The sequence below is a fragment of the Aspergillus brunneoviolaceus genome, assembly GCF_003184695.1.
Source record: "Aspergillus brunneoviolaceus CBS 621.78 unplaced genomic scaffold BO95scaffold_26, whole genome shotgun sequence".
Lineage (NCBI taxonomy): Eukaryota > Fungi > Ascomycota > Eurotiomycetes > Eurotiales > Aspergillaceae > Aspergillus > Aspergillus brunneoviolaceus.
In genome coordinates this window covers 44876-61703 of record NW_020290756.1, presented here as the reverse complement: position 1 = coordinate 61703, position 16828 = coordinate 44876, and the positions used below count along the sequence as shown (strand labels likewise).

General features: G+C 53.7%; 8 protein-coding genes across 8 annotated transcripts; 4 read left to right on the top strand and 4 right to left on the bottom strand.

Annotated features, from left to right (window-relative positions):
• Positions 1-626: 626 nt before the first annotated feature.
• On the bottom strand, positions 627-1995 carry BO95DRAFT_513655 (uncharacterized protein; the record flags this gene model as incomplete). Its single annotated transcript, XM_025591617.1, has 1 exon — positions 627-1995. Exon 1 carries the CDS (start codon positions 1830-1832, stop codon positions 627-629), a length of 1206 nt encoding a protein of 401 aa, XP_025443173.1. The 5' UTR covers positions 1833-1995.
• Positions 1996-2062: 67 nt separating this feature from the next.
• On the bottom strand, positions 2063-3125 carry BO95DRAFT_513654 (uncharacterized protein; the record flags this gene model as incomplete). Its single annotated transcript, XM_025591616.1, has 3 exons — positions 2864-3125; positions 2198-2802; positions 2063-2113 (listed from the first exon to the last, which is right to left on the bottom strand). The coding sequence occupies exons 1-3, from the start codon at positions 3096-3098 to the stop codon at positions 2063-2065; spliced, it is 891 nt and encodes a 296-aa protein (XP_025443172.1). The 5' UTR covers positions 3099-3125.
• A 782-nt stretch (positions 3126-3907) lies between these two features.
• Positions 3908-6309, top strand: BO95DRAFT_411571 (carboxypeptidase C). The gene is made up of 6 exons (XM_025584216.1): positions 3908-4062; positions 4115-4227; positions 4282-4942; positions 5005-5223; positions 5275-5326; positions 5377-6309. The coding sequence occupies exons 1-6, from the start codon at positions 3931-3933 to the stop codon at positions 6078-6080; spliced, it is 1881 nt and encodes a 626-aa protein (XP_025443171.1). The 5' UTR covers positions 3908-3930; the 3' UTR covers positions 6081-6309.
• A 42-nt stretch (positions 6310-6351) lies between these two features.
• BO95DRAFT_411569 (glycoside hydrolase family 75 protein) lies at positions 6352-7573 on the bottom strand (the record flags this gene model as incomplete). The annotated part of the gene is made up of 6 exons (XM_025584215.1): positions 6352-6425; positions 6471-6740; positions 6799-6947; positions 6994-7130; positions 7194-7259; positions 7307-7573. 6 exons carry the CDS (start codon positions 7571-7573, stop codon positions 6352-6354), a joined length of 963 nt encoding a protein of 320 aa, XP_025443170.1.
• A 996-nt stretch (positions 7574-8569) lies between these two features.
• BO95DRAFT_462732 (uncharacterized protein) lies at positions 8570-9282 on the top strand (the record flags this gene model as incomplete). The annotated part of the gene is made up of 3 exons (XM_025588934.1): positions 8570-8781; positions 8928-9024; positions 9127-9282. 3 exons carry the CDS (start codon positions 8570-8572, stop codon positions 9280-9282), a joined length of 465 nt encoding a protein of 154 aa, XP_025443169.1.
• A 23-nt stretch (positions 9283-9305) lies between these two features.
• On the top strand, positions 9306-10584 carry BO95DRAFT_100108 (uncharacterized protein). Its single transcript, XM_025580292.1, has one exon. The coding sequence runs from the start codon at positions 9550-9552 to the stop codon at positions 10261-10263; it is 714 nt and encodes a 237-aa protein (XP_025443168.1). The 5' UTR covers positions 9306-9549; the 3' UTR covers positions 10264-10584.
• Positions 10585-10921: 337 nt separating this feature from the next.
• On the top strand, positions 10922-12172 carry BO95DRAFT_100116 (uncharacterized protein). The gene is made up of 2 exons (XM_025580293.1): positions 10922-11412; positions 11473-12172. Exons 1-2 carry the CDS (start codon positions 11077-11079, stop codon positions 12115-12117), a joined length of 981 nt encoding a protein of 326 aa, XP_025443167.1. The 5' UTR covers positions 10922-11076; the 3' UTR covers positions 12118-12172.
• Positions 12173-13808: 1636 nt separating this feature from the next.
• On the bottom strand, positions 13809-14573 carry BO95DRAFT_430975 (uncharacterized protein; the record flags this gene model as incomplete). The annotated part of the gene is made up of 4 exons (XM_025584988.1): positions 13809-13955; positions 14021-14197; positions 14260-14478; positions 14529-14573. 4 exons carry the CDS (start codon positions 14571-14573, stop codon positions 13809-13811), a joined length of 588 nt encoding a protein of 195 aa, XP_025443166.1.
• Between the last annotated feature and the right edge of the window lie 2255 nt (positions 14574-16828).

The following is a 16828-nucleotide window of genomic DNA, read 5'->3' as shown; positions in this document are numbered from 1 at the left end:
TCTATCCGAGCAGGTCACTCGCAGAAGGAATTCATCGCCATCGAACACGAAGAAGGTTCTCCTCCGGTTGACCTGAAAGAGAAAAGACTGAAGCTTCCAGTTACGTAAGGGCAGCCCTACGCCATCTGCCACTATTCCCAACACGGCAGCCAAGAGGAGGAGTGGTCCGTGCACCGTCCATCTCCGCGGAAAGCCTCAGGCACCAGGGCATTCAGCCGGATGAACAAGCCGATCTACACTTCGGATACGTTGAGTCATGCGTCAATTACCTCGGATAAAGCATATGCAGCAATTCGATAGTACGGAGAATTCATTCTCTACTGACTTTAGCAAAAGGGGAGCGTATACACTGGTCGCCATACTAGCAAATATCCTAATGGTCCAAATGTGGAACCTGAGTAACAATTGCCAGTGTTGATTCACTTTCAGTTTCACAATGGTAAGCAAGCAAGTCGAAATACAGGATACACGACGTCTCCCCCTTGACAAAGTAAACACGTCTAACCACCTAGAAGATTGCCAAGATATCATAATGATGAGCCAGAAACTGTCGTAAAGCAAAATGCCTCGCCATGTTATGACTTAGATCCAAAGACGCAACCCCGGAATTGCCGCCGCATATTGCTTCACTTTGGCAACAGCCTGATCTGTACGCCTCTGATGAAAGAGCGCGGAAGCGACTGTGCTGGAGTCCCCAGAGTAAACCTCTCTGCAGTCTCAATATAGCGACAGGCAAAGACAGTCCACAGGCTATCGATGAACCAATTGTTCGAGAAGGGTCGGGGAAAGTGCAGGGGGTCTTTGAGGAAAGCGGTAATTGCCTGCTCGACCCCGATGGCGCTCATGCTGATTGGGTGGCAAGTATCGAAGCCTAATAGCCACAGGCTGACGGTGTGCGGAATGTGCATGGATGGATTGACTACCAGCTCGAAGGTACTGGTACCCGGCGATAGACGGTGCAATCCTGGAAGATGCAAGTGGCCTGGGATGGAGGTGTGGTCTTTTGTAGGACGGGCGCTTCCGAGGACGAACTCGACACCCATGCCATCAACCTTCGCCTGCCAGTGAAGAAGCGCGAGGGCATCTGCCATTGTGGCGGCCAGGGCGGACGCGTCAAGACGGAGTTGTTCAATCTGATCACTGTGAAGTTTGAAGTTGCGAAGTCTGAACAAGTAGGATCCGGGGTGCGCTGCAGTATCATGTTTGCTGCCCAAGAGGACATGCACCAGACAGTCGGCATTGGACGGGTCGCTTTTAGCAGCCGAAATGCTCCAGCGGTCGCAGAAGAGGTCAACCAGCGCGTCACGAACCGCCTGAGGGAGAGGAGGGATGCGTTCCATACAGAGAACATTGCGCGGCTGGCGTGGAAATCGAGGATCATCGGGGAAGAGCTCCAAATCTGTGCGCCAGAACTCCGAGGTTTTGTTTGCAAACCAGACTGCCCGAGGGACTGCGACAGCCGTTTTGACGAACTTGTCAACCCCATCAAAACTGTTGTAAACCCTCATTTGCATAGTGTAGTTGTTCCATAGCGTTAGGGCCTCGTCGACAAGGAGGATCTTGAACGCCCACGGGGTACCGGGCTGCTCAAATACTTTGCTGTTGGCACTGGATCCGATTTCACGATATGGCTGGCCGACGCTGGGCTGATATCCTGAGATAGACGATGGAAGCGAAGTACCCGGGCTAGTTGTCATCACTTGCTGGAGAATGGCTTGTGGGGACTGGGAGCCGTTCTTCTTCTCGTCGTCGTCGGTCACTGGATCGTCTTGCAGAGCAGCCTCCAGGTCGGTTACCCACGAGGGGTCCTCGTCAGTATCAAGAGTGAACATTGCGAGATGATGGGAGTTGTGGATATGTGTAGTATCAACTATCAGATGATGTATGATCAGCAGAGAAGCAGAGAATTCAGAAGGGAGAAAGAATACCGCGATCTGATGGCTGACGGGTCTGATGGAAAGAAGATGAGTTCGAGAGAGTTGGAGTTGAGGCGAGGACGGACTATGAAGATATCCTGGGATAGTTATAGACGTGAGGTTTGCGAAATTCACTGGCAGTCTATTCACCGGATGGTAGGAGAGGCGATGTGATTCACCATGTAGAAAATTGACATCTTCATTTTCGTCAGTACTTCCACTTCCCTACGTCATCTGTAAGCAATCTGTCTACCTGTTCATCTAACGCTCTAATAATTTACAGCCTCCCCGTTCTCCAGATCTCTCCCCTCCTGCATCGAATGCAACCTCTCCTCCCACCCCCCGGCCCAACTCTTCCCCAGTCCTCCATCTCCACCACCGACTCCCCTCAACCTTTCCTGAAACCCCAACGCCCTCCCCGCAAACATGAGGATCCACCGCTCCGCCTCTTCCGCATTCTGACTCAATCCATGGTCATCCCCAGGAAAGGTCTTCAGCTCTCGACTGCCTCCCTCCGAGCCATACTGCCCATACAGCGCCACCGAACACCTGACCGAAAGCACGGTATCTCCGGTCCCGTGTAGCAGCAAGAGCGGCCGGGGACTGAGCTTCGATATTCCTGAGGTCATGGCCGTCTGTGATGCGACCGTCGCCACTCCGACTACGCGCTCGGGCTCCCGTGCGGCGACGGTGAAGCACGGACTGCCGCCGAAGGACCATCCCACCAGGACGAAGCGAGTGGATTGATACTGCTGGGTGAGATAGTCCATTGCTGCGAGAACATCGGCGGTGCAGTAGCGGGTGCGAGCGGGCTCGCGGTAGTCGAGGCGCATCACAGGGATGGAAAGGTGGAGGGTGAGTTTGTCGGCAAGGGAGGGGTAGATCCCTTCCCTGATGTTATTCGCAGTCCAGTCATGGAAGGAACTGGTGACGGAGAGGGCGATTACCTGATGGACCGCTCACGCCGCCGCCTGCTCCGCTGATGAGAATCACAGCGGCCCCACGGACTTCGCGGGCGTTGTAACTACGTGGCCGGTGCAGGATGGCGGGGGCTTCATGGTCGTGCGGATCGTGGACGGTGATGCGGATGCGCTCGGCGATGGGGGCTGCGGGGGTGATGGCGGGTGCTTGAGCCGGGTGGAGGGGCCCGAGGCTTGATAAAGGATGATGAACAGTGGTCATGGCGTTGAGTGTGTACTTTTATCTAGGGTGAACCGGTCGTCATTCGATCGTGCTTGGTAGGATCTGGGGTTCCGAGATCTGTTTATACGCAACTTCCGCCTGTTGACATCAGACTGACGGGATGGCAATACTTCGGGTATTTTTTCCAGCCAGCCAACTCCAGCATAATGTAAGCCGTAGCTACACCATCTCTAAATAGGTTACGGGCGTTGTGAGGAGATAGTATCGAATGTAGCTCGAGATTTACTCAAGCCTGGCCATGAAGTCTGTAATAGCCGGAGCTAAACCACTGTCTTGACTCGTTGTCGATCTCAACTATGCAACGAGCACAACAGAATATCCGTTCTTCTCAAGCCTGCACTATCTTTTCGACCCTGGATTTCTCTAAAAGTGGGTCCTGGATGCTTATCATGGACCCTGAGATGCTCCTCCGATCGGGATCGCTCAAAGTGCCGCAGTCATCGCCGTGTCAATGCATGACATCCGCTATCGGAACCAGGTGCCTCAATTCTTGATCGACCGTTAGCTCAGCATTTGGATATCGAAGTTTCTCGCTTATTGGCCAAGCCTTTTGGCTTACCCAGGCAAGGTAGAAGTGCACGAGCCAGCCTATCAGCCGCCAATCAGACCCCTGTGGAAGGTATCTCTCACGCCGGCGGAGTTCCGAATGGCGCCTTCAGCTAGGGCTTACTGTCGACTCATCCACTGCATCTAGGCTGCTGCGTTGGCGGAGCACCAAGCTATTCTTAATCCGCGCTTCCGATCAGCTCAAGGGTATTTTCACTTTTCCTTTCTCATTTTCGTTCAACGTACAAAAAGAGCGTCTCGCAGCATGGTCGTACTGACCACTCTAGCCATCACCAGTCTCCTGGGTCTGGCCAGCGCGCAATTCCCTCCCAAGCTCGAAGGGGTGACAGTGATTCAATCTAAGCTCCACGAGAGCGTGAGCATCTCATACAAGGAGGTATTATTCCCTCCGATCTTGAAATTCCACGGTTCCTGACCCCGTCAAACAGCCCGGAATCTGCGAAACCACCCCCGGTGTCCGCTCCTACTCTGGCTACGTCCACCTGCCCCCGGGGCTTCTGAACGAAAGTGACAGTGGGCCGCAAGACTACCCGATCAACACGTACGATCTCCCCAAGCATTACTCCAATGACTTCCTAACGATCTGAAAATCCAGGTTTTTTTGGTTCTTCGAATCCCGCAAAGACCCCGAGAATGCCCCACTAGCCATCTGGCTGAACGGCGGCCCCGGCGGCTCCTCCCTGATGGGCCTCTTCGAGGAACTAGGGCCATGCACCGTCGCCGAAGACGCGCAAACGACCATCCTCAACCCCTACAGCTGGAACAACGAGGTCAACCTCCTCTTCCTCGACCAGCCGGTGCAGGTCGGGTTCTCGTACGACGTGCCGACCAACGGGACCATCTTCGCCAACGCCAACGGGGAAGGGGGCAACATCCTACCCGGAAATTTTACGACTGAAATCCCGGAGTCGAACCTCACCCATCTGGTGGGCACCTTTGCCAGCCAGCAAGTGAACGCCACTGCGGATACGACGGCGCATGCGGCGCCGGCGCTGTGGCAGTTCGTACAGACCTGGTTCTTCGAGTTTCCGCAGTACCGGCCGCGCGATGATCGTATCAGTCTGTGGGCCGAGAGTTACGGCGGTCACTATGGGCCCGGGTTCTTTCGGTTCTTTCAGGAGCAGAATGAGCGGGTCGCGAACGGGGTGGCGGAGCCTGGGGCACGGTATTTGCACTTGGATACGTTGGGAATTGTGAATGGGTTGGTGGATTCGTTGGTGCAGGGGGAGTCGTATATCCACCTTGGGTACAATAATGTAGGTCTGTTGCTGGGGTGGGTGCTGGGTTGAGGTGGTCGGTGCTGATTGATGAGGTGCAGACGTACGGGATCGAGATCTTCAATCAGTCGACTTACGAAGCGCTCTTAGATCATTGGGAGCGTCCTGGGGGCTGTCACGATCGGTTGGTCAAGTGTCAGGCGGCCTTGAGGGATCGCGATGCGGGCATTGTCCCGTCGCCGAATATCCCTTCTATTTGTGAGGGGATCGAGCAGGGTTGCGCAGGGGGCGCGCCTCAGCTATATGAGAGGGAATTAAACGTGAGTTTCTCTCCTCACAATGGTGACAATACAGCTGATAGCAGGAACCAGCATTCCTGGTACGACATTACACATCCCAAGCATGATCCATCTCCCCCCAAATGTGAGCCCCCTTGGACCAGTGTTGTGCACCTCGTACTGATGCCAATGCAGCATGGCTGGGCTACCTCACCCAAGAATCCGTTCTCTCCGCTCTGGGCGTTCCCGTCAATTTCACCGGGGCCTCGCCCGCCGTGAGCGACGCTTTCGTCGGCACCATCGAAATCGACCACGGCGGCTTCCTCGACGCGATCGCCTACCTGCTCGACAGCGGCGTGAAAGTGCACATGATGTACGGCGACCGCGACTTCGCCTGCAACTGGCTCGGAGGCGAAGCGGCCAGCCTGGCGGTGCCCTACTCCCGCGCCGAGGACTTCGCCGCCGCCGGGTACACCCCTCTCCTCACCTCGGAGGGCGTGAAGGGCATGACGAGACAGCTGGGTAACTTCAGTTTCACCCGGGTATATCAGGCCGGTCACGAGGTGCCTTCTTATCAGCCGCTGGCGTCGCTGGAGATCTTTAATCGAGCGACCTTTGATCGGGATATCCCGTCCGGGTTGGTGCAGGTGACGGATGACTTTCGCACGGTCGGGCTGCGGGATACCTGGAGTATCAAGAATGAGCGGCAGCCGGTGCCGAAGGCCAGGTGCTATATTCTGTATCCGGGGACTTGTGAGCCGGAGGTCTGGAAGACGGTGGTGGATGGGACGGCCGTGGTGCGGAATTGGTATGTTGTGGAGGATGCGGATGGGGATGCGGATGCGGATGATGTTCTGGTGGATTGGCGCAGTCAGGCTGTTCTGGATGCGGCTGCTTGATACAGCTTGTTTGCTCTTGCATGATTCAAATATGTGGTGCGGACTCCAAGAAGTGAACCTCATGCTTGACATGGTTGGCCGCACGAAGTATCAGTAGTTGCCAATTGCCGCTGTTGCTTGGCACTGCGACTATGTGGGATGTATACTCAGCGGAAAAGATGATAATGATGTAATTTCAGAACAAAACTCCAGTGACATCCTGCGAGAGCTACATATTACATAAATGGTGTGGTCCGATTTTCCTTAACCCCCTGGAACTACATCACCCCCTCTACTCAGCGCTGCAGCTCCCACTATCGCACACCAAGTCATCAGAACAATCATCATCAGAGGAACAAGTGGCACCTAAGCCGTTAGTTCAATGACCCCCAGTGGAGACAGTGGACTTACCTTCACAGTGACCCGACCACGAACACTCGTCCTCGTCTGTTTCCGTCGGACTTGCAGCACTGGTTGTTGTGGAGGTAGTCTTCGTAAAGGTTGTCGCCGCAGCCGAGGAAGTCGGCCCTTCACTGGGAGCGGCGCCGCCCAAGCCCAGTTTGGAGGCCAATGCGCCCATCAGTTTATCGCCCATGGACCGGAGGGTGGTGAAGTTGGTGATGTAGTTTTTGCCCAGGGCGCTGCTGGGGAGGACGGCGTCCTTGCCGGTGAAGACGATATCTGCCATCGTTAGGTCTGTAAATGGATATCGGGGAGCAGAGAAGAGAAGATCACGTACAGGTCACATCGGCAGCTGTGTGGCCCTTGTCGCCACTCAAGCCTTCGTCGGGAAAACAGGTCCGGGCCATCAGCCAGGAGGCTTCTCCGGTGACTTCGGGGTCGTCGCCGTTGGAATCACCCAAGATGCCGTAGTACATTTTGCCGTTACTGCGGTCGTCAGCTTCTCTCTGCGTATATGTCCTGAGGAGCTTACCAGATCACAGCAGCGACGTTGTTCCCAGGGAGAAGGTCAGTGTTGGCGGTCAGGAACTTGTCGGGGATGACAATGAAGGGAACTTCGTAGGCGGCGAGCGCTCCCCAGTTGGTCTGCGGCTGGCCATCCCCGTTGCCCTAATAAAGCTGGAAGTCAATACTGTTCGCGAGAGAAAGATAGAAAGAACAGTAAGGACTTACCGAGCACTTGTAGTCAATTCCGTCACAGTCCACATCCATGTCAGCGACCCAGCTTAGGGCCGCTCCCTACTGCGGTTAGCACAGATCTTCTGAGCTGTGGCCCGGGAACATACATCGCTGAATTTGACCCAGTCATTATGAATGGTTGATTTAGGGGAGTTCTTGTCGGTGTTGACTGGGTAGGTGGCCAACGACGGCACATCACTTGCCTTAGCGGCAGCCGACTGAATCGCAGAAACTGGAATGGATGAGGCCCCTGCAAAGTAGCTAGACGGTGGGCCACCAGTGGGCGAGTTGTACTTGGAGCCATCGACAGTCTGGGCCACGGCCGAGGCAGACAGGCCCAGGACAGCCAAACCAAGCGTGCTTTGGATTGCCATTGCGGAAATGCAGATTAGATCAGTGTGGAAGTGTTCTGGTTGCCGGTGATTCTGTAGAATGAGATGGTGATGGTGATAGATGTGAACAGCCTGGAAGTCTGGCCGCCTTTATACGAGTATAGAAGCGTCAACCCGTGCCAGCAGGATTCAGTAGATCTTCGCGTGGCTGTCAGAGCCCTTCTTGCCCATGGGCTTTTGGCCCCAACGAAGCTCGGAGCGAACTGGTCTCCAACAAAGCACCAAGTCGGGTTAGAGTATACGTTACCTGCAAACCTGCGGATCTTGGGCACTGTTCCACCACCGGCTTATTTGTGCAGCACTCAGCTTGTGCACATCGTCTGATGGTGACACCACCAGAGAGCAGAATACATGAGATCTCGACAGCCAGGAGAGGAGAGCAGCCGTGAATGGCATGTTACTGGCTGCCAAAAAAAGCCAATTGAGGGGTCAATGACCTGTCACCGGGTCGAGGTCCCGATCTGCACTTCCGCTCCATCATGCGATAAAGAGAGACAAACATGGCCGAGTTCGATCGTTTCGAACAGACCGTTAGGACCCTGATCGCGAAGGATCGACGGTCATGGTCCACATGGAGCCTAGGTAGGGGGCGAGATATGCCCAATCAGTATACGATCAGTATGCGACTGGGATGCAAGCGAGGTGCCAAGACCGTCAGCTGTAGGGCGAAGGATTCAGGGACGGAGTGGGAGAAACAAGACGCTGGGGCGCTTGGGGGCCAATTGCACTACGGGATCGGCTCGCTTCCGAACACGTGAATCCATGGCTGGATTTGAGGATAGGAGTTGAGGATAGGAGTTGAGGATAGGAGTTGAGGGATAAGACAATAGCCTCCTTTCTTCATCGTAATGAATGCTTCTGGCCCCCCAATGCGGATGAAATCCTAGTTCAAATCCGTATGAAGCGGTTCTACTCTTTCCGGTGCATGTACTTCGGTGTTTCTGAATGGAACATGGCGTCTATTGCAGCGTTCCTGCGATGAAGGAACCATCCTTCTCGGTTGCTGCTTCTACGGGTGTTTTCGCAGCAGCGCTGGCCGCCCTTTATGTCATGTTAACAGAATCTTTGATCCTAATCCATATAGTGAGCCGCATACATGCGACTCAGCACAAGGAGCTGCAACATATCGTGAATCGTGACTCGTGGAATCGTCCGCCACAGGAGTTCTCCCCAAAGAAGACGGTTGCTAGGTACGCGATGAATGTCTTGTCCACTGGCTCAAACCATCGCTGATCCTAATAAAACTCACATCCCAGCAGATCTCAAATTTTCGGCCCTAGGCAGGCAATTCAAGTACACATTGATGTGACGGTTGCGATCGCTGAGCGATCGACAGCGGAACCATGATTGCAGGCCAGGTGCACCCGGCAGCCGGCGTCGATCATCAGCCCCGAATGCAATTGACTTTGCAGGCGGAGAGCAAACGAGCCCATGTGAGTCGAAAACTTACTCACTGCTGCCTCGGACATGTAGACATGAGATCATAGCGCATTGGCGATCGAGGAGGGACCAGAGATTCGCTGTCATTCTGCTAGGCGGTGGACTCTACTAAGTTCCTGTCTCTGCCTCCGGACTTTCGGAGCGCGGATGCCCTGCCCTATCTTTCCACTAACCCAGCCACTGTGATCGTGGTACAATCTGGGAATCGGGACCTGGCAGGCCGTTGTTCAGTTGGACAAGAATTTGGCTAATGAGAATATCCTGAGCCAGGGTGGGGGCTCCATGAGCAATGGCCGGGGACAGGATGATCTCCCCATCCAGGGTTTCGGCAGGGATGAGGGGTGCACCTTGCATCCACCTCCTGCGATGGTGCGGAGAGGAGATCGCGTCAAACATATAAATGGAGATACTCGCCTTCGCCCTCGATCTGTTGCATTCCAGATCTCTTCACATTCCTGCATCCTCGCCTGGCACATTCTCCATCTAATCACTCCGAACTGCCAAAAATCCCTCCAAGAATGTTCTTCCGACAAGCGCTCCTTGCCAGCACGGCGGTCTGGTCCTTGTCTGTGGCTCTTCCCACGACCGACACAAATGTTCTACCCTCGCTGTCTCCGCGCGATGATACGCAGTGCGGTGCTGGGACGACCTTCTATGCGTGTTATCTGAACCACTTCCGGGGGTGCTGCTCTGTCGATCCCTGCGCCCTAGAGGCGGGTTGTCCGGACAACCCGGCCAACAACAACCACCACCACCACTATAGCTACAGCACGGAAAACACCCAGATCAGCTGTCCTGCCTCAGGCACGCAAGTCTTCCAGCCGCAGATGGAGCTGATCTTCCCGACCGAACCCGCCGCCTCTCCCTTTCCCACCCCAGATTTGAATCTCTCCCGCTCTGCCACCACTCAATGGGACCAACTGATGACCTTCACTCTGCCCACCGAGGCCCGCCACTGCACCCTCGGCTGGACCATCCCCGCACGCCGCAATTTCACTGCGGGCTCCAACGCCTTGGTCCGCGTTCTCGAGAACGTCGCCCCCGGCAATATCACCCGCATCGGCGCCGCCGATTTCTCCTACTGGCCGCAGACCCCTGGGCCCCACGAGGCCCTGGTCGGAACCATGGACTGCAAAGAGCAACTGCAGTTTCACTTGACTTTGGAACATCGAGACGCCGTCTACATGGCTCAGGATGCGCAAACGGGTTGGTGGGTGCGATACACATGCTGATGAACTGATGACAGAAGTGTTGTAAGGTTGCATGTAGGGTTCGGCGCTGACGCTTATTCTTGTATTTCACTTGGCAGCGTGATGGGTTACGAGTATGTAGGTATAAAAACGCAATGAATGATAATGATTTACCTGACAACAGGACCGGATTCGTCGACTGTGTGTGGTGCCTTGTGTGGGCGGATATGACATTCAAATCATGACTTCTTCCATGCACTAGTGAATTAATTGAAGGTGACCATACCTCTACTACCTAAGATCCGTGCGTACTCATCGTGTGACATTTTGATGTCATTGTCTCCAAGTCATAATGGCGCGTGGTCAGGTTCGCAATCACGCGAAGTTGACCTTCGTGACGAGGAGGCAGACCTGTCGCTTCCTGAAAGACAATCGGGTGCCGTGGGATTCCGATGTCTTGGTGCTTTCCCCTGACGATCACGCTCTATTGAAGACTCCTGGGGCCAAAGGATGCCCTAGTCTCGGACCCTTACACATTACATGATGGATGGATTAGCAACGGTGCGTTGGTGTTTCGCACTGTCTCATCAGGCTCGTATTCACTGACGGGCCGTCAGCCTGGCCTGAAATAGCGGGTATCCATTCTCCCGATCGGGTCGAACAGCCCTCACTCGGAGAGAATATGCCCCCCTAATCAGTCAACGAGGTGACATAGCACTAATAGGTATATAGCATAGTCAATGGATGCCTTTCCGGCGAGGTGTTCTCGGCCGCATCGCATATATTGTACACCTGGGGCACGACTTCACTTTTCTCGCAGCCACCGGTGAGCTTGCATGATCTACTTCTTTGGCGATGGCACCCAAAACCTTCTTCCTGGCAGCCACTGCCCTGGTCTGGCCAGCAATCACCCAAGCTTATACTCTCAAGGACAACTACACCGGCAACAATTACCAAGACTTCTTCGGCAAGTTCACCTTCTGGACCGGGGCCGATCCGACCAACGGTCTTGTGCAATATGTCGACGAAGCCTCAGCCTGGAGCAACGGCCTCATCGGCAACGGCGGCAACATCTATCTCGGAGTGGACAACACCAACAAGGTCGGCAATGAGGGTCGCAAGAGTGTCCGGCTGACCGGCAAGACGGCCTACAGCCCGGGAACTCTCATCGTGGCGGATATCGCATATATGGTACCGTTCCCTTTCCCCCACCTCTGATGCTCCAATCCTCTTTCTTATCAAAATGACCAGCCACAAGTCTGCGGCACCTGGCCCGCTTTCTGGATGACCGCCGCCTCGGACGATTGGCCACAGAGCGGCGAGATTGACATCGTCGAAAATGCCAACAACGCCCAGAACAACCAGATGTCGTTGCACGTCAGCGACAAACAAGGCCAATGCACCATCACCTCCAACCCTGCTATGACCGCAACCAAGGACCGGTGGAACAATTGCGCCGAAGAGGCCAACGGCGGCTGCGACGCCAACGACTCGCGCACCAACAGCTTCGGATCGGGATTCAACAACAATGGTGGAGGTGTTTATGCCATGGAGTGGATCGCGCAAGCGGTACGCATCTGGTTCTTCCCCCGGGGTGCCATTCCCAGTGGCGCAAGCGGGCCCTTGGGGTCTTCTCCGAATCCGGATACTTGGGAAACCCCGACTACGGTTTTTGAGAGTAATAATGGCAGTGGGTGTGATATGTCCACACATATCAGAAATCAAAGGATTGTCATCGACACCACTTTCTGTGGAACTTGGGCGAGTGGGACGTGGTCGAGTTCCGGGTGCGCGGCCAAGACTGGGTATGGCTCTTGTGAGGATTATGTGAAGAATGTGCCGGGGGATTTCAAGTATGCTTTCTGGACGTTTAATTCGATTATGGCTTATACTTGAGTCTGGTATTATGGATAAATTGGCAGGTTCGTGCTCTGCTCGATGTCTGCGTCGCGAGGGTGGATGTATGCAGTGTGCATGGTATTCAGTATATAGCAGTTCTACACAATCAGTTATCTCTGGGGATGGTGCGGCTGCTATCATAGCGACTGGACAGGGGTACCGTACTTTCCATACACATGTTCCCGTGTCTCCGATGAACTTGTACGTACAAAACTATCAAACTCTTTGTTCTCTTGTCAACGATTATCGGCGGAAGATCTCATGGTATACCCCATCTATTCATTATCAATTTCCTGACATCCCGGGGTTTGCTCTGAGACCTTTCTCTCTGTGGGACGAGCATTGCGGCTCTCGCCGATTTGGTCGACAGCCTTTTCTATACTTACCACAAATTGTGAGAATGCTTCGCTAAGCAACATTCTCCACGGAGATTATCAGCACCATCATGGCTTTAGCGCCCTCTCTTAGAGATGTAGACTTGGTATAAAGTACTCGCCCCCCTATTTTTCTCCTTTGGTACAACGACAAACTAGGAGAATCCCGCTACCTGTCGGTTACCCATCCACCAAAATTACCCACATAACATAACTTTGAGAATTGCGACTGACCAGAGCCAAGTGGTGCGGACGCCTAGTATTGCAAGCGAGATGGCGGAGGATCAGCAGGCTGCCGGTCAATCCGGTACTCAGCCTCAGCCTCAGCCTCAGCCTCAGCCTCAGATTCCAAATCTCCCACAGATGTTCTCTGCCGCGGTTGACGATGGCACCGATGCCGTGACTGGCGTGGCCAACTCGATCCCAGACGATCAAGTGAACGCAATGCAGATGCTGGGATGTTGGCTCGAAATCCTTGAGCACTTCTTCCCGTCGCAGCACATGGGGCCTAATTTCCCCGGTTACGATGTGAGTAGTGCTACTTCTGCCGTCAATAACCGGGGAACGCTCAGTGTGCGCATCACGGCATCGTCCAGGTGGGTAGGCGCAAACTTCTTAAATGTGGAGTTGGAGCGCTTCCCTTCCAGCGATGACGATCTCGATCGGTGGGACCGCGAGGCTAACCTCATGACCCAGATGGTGCATACGATGAGACACCTCCCCGATCAGGAGGAGCCGAAAGTTGTCTTTGGGATCGTCGTCGTCGGTAAGTTCTCCCGATTCTACCGGCTCGAAGAAGATGGCCAGCGCTACCCTATTGATGTTGCAGGAAAAGCCGTGTTCCATATGCGAAATGATTCCAGACTTATAGCCTACATCATGGAAGTGATTATCAAGGAGCACTGGTGAAAATACCCTCCACTAGCTGTGGGAGCTTACAATGCTTCGAGGTGGGTCTTCTACTACCTGCACCTTTTTCCCTAGCTAATTTGCTGCTCTACTTTTACAGGTACGAGCAGTGCTCAATTGAAAGATTTCCAACCACCGACTAGTCCAAACCACGAAGTCACCCTAAGCAGTATTGATTATCTGCTGATACTACATGCACAGGTACCATAAATTGTGGTTGAGTATATATGCACGGCACAATTGACATCCGTTATTTCAGCAAACACAAACCGAATGAACTAATGTTACAGTACAGTTCAGTACAAACTAAAACACAACAAGACAAGCATGCTCCTCGCAGCAAAACAGTCCGCCCAGCAGCAACAAAGTTGTCTCCCGCCCGTTGCTAGCGGAGCTAATGCCTTTCTAGCAAATGTCGCCGGCGACAATGACATTGTAATTGTCCGTATCGAACTCCTGGCCATTGATATACATCCCGTTATAGCACTGCGTCATGATATCCTCGGCATAGGTTGCCAGGTACGAGCACTTGGGCTCGATTTCCCACGCATTCTACTCGCCAATTAGTTCTCATTCTCCACGTCCTGATCAACTGGGGAAGCAGCCAAAACCCTTACGTCATTGCAGAGATAGATACCTGAGTCATAGGAGCAGCTGATTCGGGCGCAGGTGCCAGGGCCGGCACCCACTTTGCACACCCCATCCAAGGCGAGCAGATATTGGATCCCTTGGGTGATCCATGTGTAGGTGGCGGTCTCGGAGTGGTCACCCTCGATGTTGCACAGCAAGTTGCTCTAAGCCATAGTGTCAGTGGCAGGCAGCTCTATGGTTTATGTTTGGATCTTGGTCGGAAGACCTTGTTTCTTTTCTGGAGGATGCGGTGGACCTCGGCGTCCGCCTCCCGAACTTCGAGAGACTGGGTGACGTTGAAGTCGGGATTGAGACGTTTGATCTGCTGGTGGACGTCTTCAATTGTTCCGGACAACTCCACCTCGTCGTCGCCCTCGGTGATGATGCCTCTGTAGGTCATGGGCACGACGGTGTACCCCCTTGGCACCTGGGTTGTCACCAGAGCCTTGTTGAGGAATTAGTATGCATATGCGACGCAGAGTGAGTATTGCCTACCATAGAAGTGCTGACAAGAGCAGCAAGAATGATGGAGAACTTCATTTTGATCAGGAGAATATGGTCGATGTGTTGTCTTGGTGTGTCGGTGGAGTAGACCCGCTGCTCTCCAGCTTGAGTCGCGCATTAAATACATTTTGAGCACGCACGACCCTCGACCCCTTTTCTTCACCATTCTGCCTCACATAGCACATATAGCAACACATATAGCTCGGTGAATATCTCTTGAGGCTAACAGAAGCGGAATTCTGGGGGCGATTTGGTAGAATGGGAATCCTTTGCCTTGGTGGCTCGAGTTCTGGTGTAGTCCATTGCAGAGACGTTAAAGAACTGACCAGTCACATCCTCGCCTTGGAGCAGTATGTACGTCACGATGGTGAGGAGACCAATGGTTGCAGTAACTGCAGGTTTTTGTGTGGGGGATGCTTCTTCAGCCCCCCTGGTCGTGGGGGGCCAACGGGCCCGAGAAAATTTCCTCTTCTGTTCAAGCAAAACAGTTGGATGACTTAACTTCGGAGATATAGGACAAACTATGATGTTTACGCGATGACAGCCTGGTGTGTACTGTAGGGGTAATTCTGGTAGGTACGGACTACCTCATATTTAGTCTCGTCAACAGCCCTACGACCCGTTCTACTTTGCTGGAACTATGAGTACAGACTGCACACATAATTGATTAGCGACTGGATATGACATATGCTCCTCTACATCAAAGCTGTCTTACTTTGCTAGTCTTGGCTTTACCGCATGGCATCCATCCTTGTCGTGCATTGGTCCTTGTGGGACAAATTGTTGTAAATACTATAACATGCTGTAATCTGTTTTGCCTCGGCTCCTTATGATTCAATTCCTAGAGATGTAGTCTACCCTTTCCTTCGATGATCTCTTTACGAAGTGCCCTTGCTGTTTGGAGGTGACAAGGGAAGCCGTGCTCAGACGCGTCTGAGAGACTAACCCGTGGCTGAAACGAAGATATATTTTCCGCTCCAGCTGGGCAGGATGTATCAGAAAGTCTTGAAATTAGAAACAAAGGCTAGTGCTATAGCCATCGGATCGTAGAAGCTCAGTGTTTGAGATAGGAAGATGTGGAGCTTAATATATGGCATTAGACTGGTCGCAGATGGTTATAATCGATCACCAACCAGTTCTACTTCTACCTAGTAGCTGTGCTGAGCCTTACAGCCCAATCCCAATGGGGTCAGTCGGAGATAGATCAGGCACGTGACCTTTTGCTCCCCACCGCTTCTATCATCCCGAGTCGTCACATGATGTGACAGTCGAACGAACCAATCGAGGGCCGATGATCGGCTGCTCTCCACCGCTCGGTCCGCCTTTTCCCAAGTGGACTTCGATTGCTTCCCACCTCCGATCCAGAATCCAAGCTCCAGTCCAGCCTCTTTGTCCCCTGGTCTAGTCCCGGTTCTTCCCTGTCCTTCCCTGTGCAACTAATTCACTAATTCACTAAGTCTTCCCCAACGATGTGTTGGGCCAATCTCTCGACTGCTTTGCGACGGGGATTCACCAGGCTAGCACAGCCGCAGGGAATTCCCTCATTTCCTGAAATTAACTGTTTCTCGGGCTGATGGCTGATGGCTATGGCTAATCTGGGTCTTCCCCCCCTCCCCCATCGCCCCCAAACGCTTGACACGCAGGATGAAGTCTGACACAACTCCATCGACTCCATTTTTCACCCTCAACTAATCTCCCCCCCCTCTTGTTGCGGCTGACAGGTCGGATGAGGCAAGATCAAAACAAACCAACTTCTCAACCATCTGCCAGGGATGGCTTCTGAATCTACCGCTGAACACCACCTGCTCGAATTCCAGCACGACGTCGACTTACACCTCAACACCACCCTCTCCCCGACCGAGGACGATGGCGATATGGGAGTCAAACCTGTTGCGAGTCCTACATCCAGCCCCAGTCCCGGCTCGCCTCCGCAGCGGCGTGACACAACCTGCAGTGAGCTAGATTCCAACGATGTCTTCCGGTTGATGAACTGCCCCTCGCGCGAACCCGTCATCGAACGCTGTTGCTCGTGGTTTTTTGCAACTCTCATTGTCCTTTCCACATACACTACCCTCCTGTCAGGCCTGTTTCTTATCATCGCCTGCCTTAAACCGTATTATGGCAACCTCATCGGCGACACCGGTGGCCTGGCGCCCTCCTCAGCTACCCTCCTCAGCGCCTTCTTCGCCAAAACCATCGAGTTGTCCTATGTGACGGTCAGTGTAGCATTTGTGGGCCAGCTGCTCAGCCGCAGAGCCCTGCGTCGAGGGTCGCGAGGCATCAGCATCTCG

What these genes read in the sequence shown, in the direction of transcription:
- BO95DRAFT_411571 (XM_025584216.1), top strand. Translation starts at nt 3,931, where the DNA reads ATGGTCGTACTGACCACTCTAGCCATCACCAGTCTCCTGGGTCTGGCC. An exon ending in TGAGCATCTCATACAAGGAG is followed by an intron (nt 4,063 to 4,114) that starts GTATTATTCCCT and finishes CCCGTCAAACAG; the next exon opens with CCCGGAATCTGCGAAACCAC. An exon ending in TGATCCATCTCCCCCCAAAT is followed by an intron (nt 5,327 to 5,376) that starts GTGAGCCCCCTT and finishes ATGCCAATGCAG; the next exon opens with CATGGCTGGGCTACCTCACC.
- BO95DRAFT_100108 (XM_025580292.1), top strand. Translation starts at nt 9,550, where the DNA reads ATGTTCTTCCGACAAGCGCTCCTTGCCAGCACGGCGGTCTGGTCCTTG.
- BO95DRAFT_100116 (XM_025580293.1), top strand. Translation starts at nt 11,077, where the DNA reads ATGGCACCCAAAACCTTCTTCCTGGCAGCCACTGCCCTGGTCTGGCCA. An exon ending in TGGCGGATATCGCATATATG is followed by an intron (nt 11,413 to 11,472) that starts GTACCGTTCCCT and finishes CAAAATGACCAG; the next exon opens with CCACAAGTCTGCGGCACCTG.